The following is a 9,404-nucleotide window of genomic DNA, read 5'->3' on the forward strand; positions in this document are numbered from 1 at the left end:
CATTTCTTGGTGTATGATACATGGATCCAACTTAATTTTTTCCCCAAATGGCTATCAATTAATGAATAATCTATCTTTTCTTCACAAATCTGAAGGACCATCTTTATTGTATTCCAACTTCTGTATTTGGGACTCTTGCTGGATTTTCTATTCTATTCCACCAGGCTGACAATTCATACAGTTTTAATTACTATGGCATTATAATGTTTCACTGTCTTATAGCGCTAAATTCCACTTTCTGCTCTTTTTTGGAATTTTCCTGGTTATTGTTGTCTGTTTTTATGTTTCCATATATATTTTGAAATCATCTTACCTACTTTAAAACATGAAAATGTACTCTTGATATTTTTTATAGGATTGTGTTAAATCTAGAAATTAACACATAGAGGCCTGACACCCTTTTGAGTTTGAATCTTCCCCATCTAAGTATGCTTCTCCATTTTTTCAAGTATTTGATGTGTCCTTCAAGTCTGATTTAAAGTTTTCTTAGGCCAGCTGTGGTGGCTCATGCTTGTAATCCTAGCACTTTGGGAGGCCAAAGTAGGCAGATCACTAGAGGCCAAGAGTTCAAGACCAGCCTGGCCAACATGGTGAAACTCCATCTCTACTAAAAATACAAAAATTAGCTGAGTGGGGCAGTGCATGCCTGTAATCCCAGCTACTTGGGAAGCTGAGGCATGAGAATTGCTTGAACCCAGGAGGTGGAGGTTGTGGTGAGCTTAGATCGTGCCACTGCACTCCAGCCTGAGAGACAGAGCGAGAGTCTGCCTCAAAAAAAAAAAAAAAAGACTTCTTTACATTAGTCTTGTACAGTCTTTGTTGAGTTTCTTCCTAGGTATTACATCTTTTAAGTTATTATAAATGGAATCTTTTTGTCTATTAAATATTTTAGCTGGCTTTTGTTTATTTATATTTTAACTAGTTATTAATATCTGTATATTAATTTTATATCCTGCTATCTTTCTTAATTTCCTTACTTTAAAACTTTAAATAGTTTTTATGAAACTCTCACGGGTTTTCCTGCTATACAGTCCTATCAATTGTATAATTTTAATTTTTAAATTGATGGTATAGTAAAAATTAACCAGCTATAGATGCTGATTTCTATGTTAAAGACTTTTATTAGAAAATAATCATTAATAAATAATATTGATTTGTTATTAACAATTAATATTATTACTTTATCCTTTTCTAAAAATGCCTGGTAGTACTTTTTAATCCTGTAAAATAGGAAGACATTAAGATTAACATATTTCACCTAATGTAGATGATGGGTTGATGGGTGCAGCAAACTACCATACCATGTGTATACCTATGTAACAAACCTGCACATTCTGTACATGTACCCCAGAACTTAAAGTATAATAATAATAATAAAAAGACTAACACATTTCATATTTCATGAGTTTTCATTACCTTCAGCTCCTGTTTGAGCAGCTCTTTCACTGCCTGCAAGATCAACCAAATTCTGTAAGATAGATAAAAATAAATATTTAGGGCAGATCATTTGCAATAAGAAAACCTGAACTGAAAGAACATTTTTAATACATGGTATATCTGAATATTCTATCTGTATATATGTCTCCATGCTACTGTTTAGACATTCCCTTTCTTCTCTGAGTCAAACTGCTCTTACCTGTTCTGTTCTTTGTATCTTCCATAACCTGCCAGTATAGGTTCTGTTTCCCACACAAAGTCCAAAAATTTACCATGGCAAATATAATGCTTTATAAGCTGTCACTTGCATTGCTCCAACTTTATATCTATTCATCCCTTATTCTTACCTCTAGCTGGACTACCCACTATTCCCCAAACACCCCATGTACTTCGACACCTCCAAGCACCAGCTTTTTGCTGTTTCCTTTACTCAGCAAGTTCTAATGTTCTAGTCTGTCCTTATTCTTTATTAAAGAACCAGGCACAAAGATTACCTGCTCAATGTAGCTTTGCCTACTTTATCCTTCCTCCCCTCTGGATCTCTGATGAACTGCTCCTTGAACTGCATTACCAGAACTCTTTATAAACATGACTTAAAGATACAACTTAAATTTATAGCACTGATTTTTTTGGGCTAGCCATATATGCTAGCTGTACTATGCTGTAGGAATACCATGACTTTACTGTAGCATCTTTAAGAGCTGGACCTCTCTTTCATTTCACACATATCATTGAAAAGAAGTAACTACTTATCATGCTCCAGGCAGTGTTTTAGGTGCTAGGGCTACAAATAAATAAGATCTTTGCTCTTATGGAGCTTACATTCTACATAGAGGAGGAGGCTGGTGAGAAGAGATAAAAAGACAAATAAGAAACATGTCGTAATAAGTGTAACAGAGACTATTTAAAAATAGAGCTGGAAGGGGGACTAGCAAGTTCACTAGATTGGATGGCAGCGGAAGGCTTGTCATTAAGCTGAGATCTAAATGACAAGAGAAGAGGAAGCTGGTCCCAAACAGATCAAGAGAAACAGTAGTCTAGACAAAAAGAATAGCCAAAACACTTAGTCACAAAGCAGAATGTGCTCAGTGTGTTCAAAAAAAATAGAAAAGGCAATGTGACACAATTGGCGAAGTGAAGACAGTAAAAGACAGAATAAGAGCAAGAGACAGGGGCAAGATTACATAGGACTTTTAAAGTAAGATCGAGAACTCTGAAATGTCTAAATTCAATGAGAAGCCATTGCAGGGCTTCACACAAGGGAGTAATACAGCCCTGCACACAGCCCTGCCATGGCTCCCACAATGGATCCACTATGGCTACTGGGTGGAGGATGGATTGGGAAGGAGCAAAAGCAACAGCAGGTAGCCCCATCAGGCGGCTGGGGCAGAAATCAGTGAAAGATAATACCAGCTTGGGTTAGGGAGGTGACAGGGGAGATTGCTTATAAAGTAAGCAGTGGAGACATTTCTTATTTTTTTTTTTTAAATCTCAGAGCCCAACACCATGCTCAGAATACCATAAAGGTTTAGTAAACATTGTGAGTAAATTAAAAGAAAGTCAAAGCTTTAAGTTATTTCTCTCTGTGGAGATCTCTGAGACTAGGCAGGTAAATATGTATTACTGGTTTAAGGAGTCTAATTTTTTCTTGCACAGTGTCCACTACAGATGACATAGATACATAATAAAAAGGCAAAGTGTTAATGAAGGCAGCATGAGTGAAGGTTAAAGATGAGAACAAACATTCATATACAACGATATTCAGAGGCCCAATCTATGAGGGAGGAGTTCATGTGGAGCAGAAGGAAATAAAGTTAGATTGGTTGAGGGGCCAAATCTTGTCCCAGGAAGTGACACTACAAAAGCAGTGGTTAGTGTATTAGAAATCCATATGATGACTTCAAGACACAAAGACAAGAGTCATGGAGACCAGGTTCCAGGAGACTGATGTAGTCATTCAAGAGAGATGAGAAAGTAAATGAGTGTAACACCCATGATGTTCAAAGGTAGGATCAGTAAGAAATGGGACAACTGGACAGAGAAAGGCAGAAAAAGTTGAGTCAAAATTGACTTGGGTGTCCAGCTTAGGCAGCTAGAATAATGCCAATTTTACTGGAAATAAGGAGTATTCATTATGGTCAGAAGAAAATAGTTTCATTTTAGACATATTAATGTTTCAGATAATGATGTGACACAATTATAACCATCTTTAGGAAGACATGAATTAGAATTCAGAGACTAGATAAATATTTGGCAGTCATCAACATGAAAATGATGATAGAATGTTTGAGAGCAAGAACTTAATTAAGAAAGGCCACAGGATACCTCCAAATTTTTTATTTTTACTTTTCTAGGAGGGTAAGGAAAAAGCTGCGAGGGTAGAAAGCAGAGAAGGAGTAGAGTTAAGAGAACCTGGATATTATCATCTCACCAAGGCCAAGAGACAATCGGAGAAGAGCCACTTCTAAAGAGCCAGAGATGACTCATTAGAGGAGACTTCTTTCCAAGAAGATTCTTAGAGTAAGTGGGTAGGCTGGAAGTTTGAAACAGAGGGACCATGGATAACAGAGAGAGCATCAAGAAACATGAGGAAAATCATCAAGTAGATCACTGAGTATTCCAAGAGTATTAAAACTCAATTATTAAATTAAAATTATATAAAATATCAGTCTTGAGTGAGAAAACAAAACAGGTTAGGTTTTGGTTTTATTGTTAAAACAAGATTAAGATCTACTATAATGAGTTATACCGTTTTATAGAAAAATAGCTAAGGTGAAATTAGGATTGAATATTAATAATCTGATTTTATAAAATCTGAAAATGAATAAATATATAGATTGCTTGTTTCCCTGAAGTTTTCTAATCAAATAATCTTAAATCCTATCCCACATCAAGCTAAAGAATTTAGGCCTTAAAGATGCAGAATAAACCAATATGGTAAATGACAGAAAAGGAGCAAGAAAGAGACAGCAATAATTTAGTGTGGCAAAAAGGAAGTGGGAGGTTTAGTTATGTGGAATATAGGAATGTTGCATAATGCTTATATTCACTTATTTAGTAAATATTAGATATAAAATAGGTACAATGTGTTGGGGCTACAAGGATGAATGCAGTAGCATTCCTCAATGGATTTACAGTCTAAAATACTACGTTTATAATACAAAATGTATTTTCTTATTTTACTTAGGTAAAACTAAAATAATGTGATTACTTTTTAACCATCCCACCTAGATTTCTGTTGATCACATAAGTCTAAATTATATTGGCTGAGATATTTTTAAAAAACCCTCAAATTCCAAGATGACTTAAATTGTTAAATGTATAATAGAAAAAATCTTACTTCATTAGTGGTTAGGAAAACATCAATTCCTATAGCCCTGACATGTAAATTTTAGGAGATAGCAGCCATGACATAACAGGAAGAAGATCCTTTCAATCTGTCCTACAACATTTCGGCTAGGAATTTGGTGATACTGACAAGACTAAGCAGACCATTTGTAGATTTCCTTCCACATTTAGTTCAGTTAACAGTTCTTATTAAACCAAACATCCAGCAGCTGAATTAAATTTTGTTTTGGCCCATACGGTACATTATTGTGGTTCATTAATACTCACCAAATGGGATACCTTAACAGATCCATCACAATTAGAAGGTTCACCCTTTTCTCTACTTTCCAAAATCTAGATAGAAAAGGTAAGTTGTAGAAAAATTAGTGCATTCTTACTTGGAAAGATCTAACAGATAAAAAGAAGGAATTACCTACCATCCTAAAGATGGTATGAGAACGACTGCTTCTTTGATTCATTTTTGTTTCTCCATAATGTCTGGTCTCTGTAAAAATGAGTTACATTTCAGCTGCATATTTATTAAAATCCAAAGAAACAATAATTTTTAACTTAAAAAAGTTGTGATTTGAAGCCTAAACACACTTGATTGAAAAGATAGTTTTTACAAGTGTTTTAAAGAAATACAGTATAAAGTCTTACTTTCTCCCTTTGTAATCCATTTCAAAACCATTTCTGATGTATACACAACTTCTTCTGTGAGATCAGCAACATACACATTCCTCTGAAACAAGTTTGATTACGGAAAGATTGGAGAAATAGAAGTCACAAGTTTGCTTTTCAAAAGAGGGTGCAAACTATTACAGAATTTATTTGTGAAAGTTAAAAGTGGAAAATGGAACCATAATTCTCTAGGAATATAACAAGTAATTCTATGAATACCCACAATGCATTTCACATATCAAAGCACACCAAATTGTAACCTGATGCTTTCATCTTGCTATTTTTACACTTAAACCAAAATATTAGTTGTATTTTAAAACTATACATATTGTTTAAAAGATGAATCTCTACAAATACTTCAAACCACCCCCCCACATACTATATAAATAGGAGATACTTTAAAAACTATAGAAATTAAAGGTAGACATTCAAGAATAATAATCCCAATAAGTAAGCCAATTTTAAAGACCCTTTAGGTCTGCTACTCACATTGACGTCTTCTCGAATAATTAAAGGCTTCATTTTGTTAGTGCCACAGAGTAAATCTGTAATGGTTTCATTGTATATTTCCATGTAAGATACACGTAAGAGAAATTCCCTATCAGGAAACTAGGAGAAAAAAGTTATGTAAAAACACAGGAAGCATCCAATTGTGAAAAGCTAATACTAAATGTTCACCTGCTTAAAGAGGTTAAAAAAAGGAGTCTGTAAAATAAACTAAGAAAACCCTTGGTTCTAATGCTGACAAAATAATAAACACAAAAATATAAAAGCACTGTTACAGAAATAATTTAAAGTACCATAAAGCTATGAGAACACCAACTCTCTAGGCTCAATATAAAACCCTATCAAAAGATGTTCTTATTTTAATAAAAATGTTAATTTAAAACCAACTCTTAACTAATTAGGTTGCCTATTCTGGCTTTCTGCTTCCCTTTTTTTTTTTTTTTTAACCTATATCTACTTTTTACTGTTCCTTTATAATCACTGATAGTTAATTGGTTAGGTGGAGCTAACAGTTCTGATGAAATTTTCTTGTTCCTTAATGCCTACTTTTTGTTGAGAGTATTATTGTTGCAGAATTCAAGGGAAAGAATAGAAGAATTTAAAGCTTTATAAATAAGTTGTGGGGATAAAAGTGAATCTATGCTATGCCTTTCTTCTTCCCCCATCAGTAATCAAACAATAACTATAAATCTACTTCCTTTCATCTTTACAAGAGAAATACACGAACACTGGTACCCACTTATTACTACTTTCACCTGTATGTACTAAAAATCCAGTTATGTTACTTACCTTCTTAATTTTTTGGAAAATGTCATGAATTGCCCTGGGTATAACTCCCAAATGATCTTCTGAACCCATCATAGTATATGTTTTTCCTGAAGCAGTCTGCCCATAGGCAAATATGGTACCTGCAAAAAACAAAACACACATATGCAAAGATTAAAAACAAATCTATAATGGGTAAAACAATGCATACTTGTTGAATAGATACCCAAGACTAAAATGTTTCTTCAGCATCGAGTGAATACAAACCATTGTAGCCTTGTATTGCAGAATCAATGATTGGTGCTGCTATTTCTTCATACACATTTTTGGTAGTTTCATTACTATGAAAGACACGATCTAAACAACAACAACAACACAGAAGTTAAACCAAATGAATCAACTGTGTTTTCATTCCGAATTAGCAGTTATTCCCAAAAGTAAAATCGTCAGAATGTAGAATGATCAAATGTAAGACACATTAATTTTTTGGTTCTCTGAAAATATCCTTCCCTAAGATAAAATGAGTTCATCTTCAAACACAAAAATTACGCTATAAGTAAACTTTTCTATTTCTTTCAAGAGGCATAGTGTTTGCACATGGGGGTCTGGAATCTATCTAGATGCAAATTAGACAACTGTGATTATAACTGTTTTAAATACTAAATGGTTACCTCCCTTAAATACATGATGGATAAACAATACTTTGTTTCCAGTGAAGCAGTTTATAGGTTTAGTCTAATCTATAATGAGAAACCTGATATTACTGACAAGCCTTTTGTACTTGTAATAGCAAAAGGATAACAAGCTAACTTTTGATGCTATCATAAGCTTACCAAAATTGAAGGATTTACTTCCATCAACTTGATAAATGGCATTATTGTCAGTTTTCCAGTAAACTTGGGCAGTTTCTCCAAGTGATTCTTCTCTAAAATAATAAAAACACTGCATTTTAACCAGTCATAGAAGTCATGTCATAGGAGGGATAATTTAAAAGATTTCATCTTCTAAAGAATATTTTGAAAGATAGTAATATGAAAATGACAGAAAGTCCATCTTTGAGGATTCAACACTCTCAAGTGGAGCTTCAGTGACCTGCCTTTTCATGTGTTTTCTTGTGAAGGCTTTCATTCTCACCCTTTCCCCTAGTACTGGTAAATAAAGGGATGGATTCAAAATGCAATTCTGATTATGCCTGTCTTGCTTAAAATTCTTAAAACCTTTTGGAAACTTATGAAATCCTCAGCATGGTACACGAGTCCTAGATCATTTCATTTCTCTCTTCATTTTCCTCTGAATTCCTAGATACATCCTAAGCTCCACCTGAAGGTCTTCCCTAAATGACAGATGTAACCTCTCTGTGCCTGGAATAGTGACTTTTCTTTCCATTAAGTAACACAGCCATTATTTCACTCATAAAAATCGTCAAGACTTTGCTGACACCAGTTCGCCCCACGGAAGCTGTCATCTCTCTGATGGGCTAACGACTCCTCTAGCAAACACTCTCCACCTGCCCCTGATAACACTTGTCACAAGGTATCCTAATGGTTTCTTTACGTAGCAGTTGAAGGCATTAGATAATGAGCTCCTCAAAATATAGGAAATTCCTGATCTTGGTATTTGCATTTATCAATCCCCATGTTAAAGAAAAATTTCTCACACATGCAAATTGTTAGCATTTTGGGTCGAGGGCCAGAAGCTAGCGAAGCAAACCGACTTCAATTTACTCCTCTTCCTGCTTTTTCTCCACAGCATTTATTACTTACATATCACCATTTAACATCCTACATTTTTAACTTTATTTTCTGTCTCGCCCCATTAGAATGGAAGATCCACTGGGCAATGATGGGAGTGTCTGTGTTACAGGACAAAGTACTAAAAAAAACAATATTGATAATTATCTGTAGAATGAAGTCTTGAGTGACGACTGAACGCAATGTGACAGACCGACTAGTCCTTGTCCTCAGGGAGTCTGGAGACAGCAGTTACATGTAAAATGACTGTGATGAGGGCCAGGAAGGCACAGTCCCTACGACTTCTCCAGGGCGGGGAACGGGGCAGGGAGGAGCAGATGAGGCGAGGCAGAGCAGCGCCGAGGGGAAGATCGTTAAGGTCAGGGATACTGAAGTAAATTTAAGTGCACGTCGCAGCGGGGAAGTAACTTCTAGATCCCTGATCCGCCCGTCACTTTAAAGACGTAGAAATCATGGCCAGAGGCCGAGTTACCAGACAGCAGGGCCGGGAAGCAGCGGCTCCTAGAAACGCGGCAGGCTTGGCCCCTACGACTCAGGGCGCACTGCAGGCCCAGCGGGCACCGGGCCGTGGTGTGGCCCCCCTACCTGCTGTTCAGCGGCCGCACCCTCACGCAGACGGCCACAGCGCCTTCCTCCGCCATCCTGTCAAGCTGAACAGGTCCCAGAAAAATGGCCAGGGCCGCGGCCGGCGATTCGGGGCCTACGGGCCGCCCCGCCTTTAAATTTAAAATTTCCCAAACGCCGCATCTGATTGAGCCGTGGCCTCATGACGTCATGGGCCGTTCCACCTGCGACGCAGCGCGGGGGACGCGAGGCGGGCGGCGCAACCATCGCTAAACAGGAGAGGGGGATTTAGGCCCGGAGGAGAGTCGGAGGAGCGGGTGGCAGGGAGGGGGTAGCAGGGAGGGGCTCCCAGGAGTGGGTAGAGAGCGGTGG

At 36.7% G+C, this 9,404-nt stretch overlaps 1 protein-coding gene across 9 annotated transcripts in view; it reads right to left on the bottom strand.

Annotated features, from left to right (window-relative positions):
• Window positions 1–9,170, bottom strand: part of CENPE (centromere protein E) — a 79,355-nt gene extending 70,185 nt beyond the window's left edge. For all 9 annotated transcript variants that reach the window (XM_074396509.1, XM_074396508.1, XM_074396513.1 and 6 more), the window contains exons 1-9: window positions 9,054–9,170; window positions 7,551–7,642; window positions 6,985–7,074; window positions 6,742–6,860; window positions 5,935–6,054; window positions 5,425–5,506; window positions 5,202–5,269; window positions 5,053–5,118; window positions 1,417–1,468 (exon numbers count right to left, since the gene is read on the bottom strand). In XM_074396509.1, the coding sequence (XP_074252610.1) occupies window positions 1,417–1,468; window positions 5,053–5,118; window positions 5,202–5,269; window positions 5,425–5,506; window positions 5,935–6,054; window positions 6,742–6,860; window positions 6,985–7,074; window positions 7,551–7,642; window positions 9,054–9,109 (745 nt within the window). In that variant the 5' untranslated portion in view covers window positions 9,110–9,170. The remainder of the gene's footprint in view (window positions 1–1,416; window positions 1,469–5,052; window positions 5,119–5,201; window positions 5,270–5,424; window positions 5,507–5,934; window positions 6,055–6,741; window positions 6,861–6,984; window positions 7,075–7,550; window positions 7,643–9,053) is intronic.
• Window positions 9,171–9,404: the final 234 nt, after the last annotated feature.

Source organism: Saimiri boliviensis, chromosome 3, assembly GCF_048565385.1.
Source record: "Saimiri boliviensis isolate mSaiBol1 chromosome 3, mSaiBol1.pri, whole genome shotgun sequence".
Lineage (NCBI taxonomy): Eukaryota > Metazoa > Chordata > Mammalia > Primates > Cebidae > Saimiri > Saimiri boliviensis.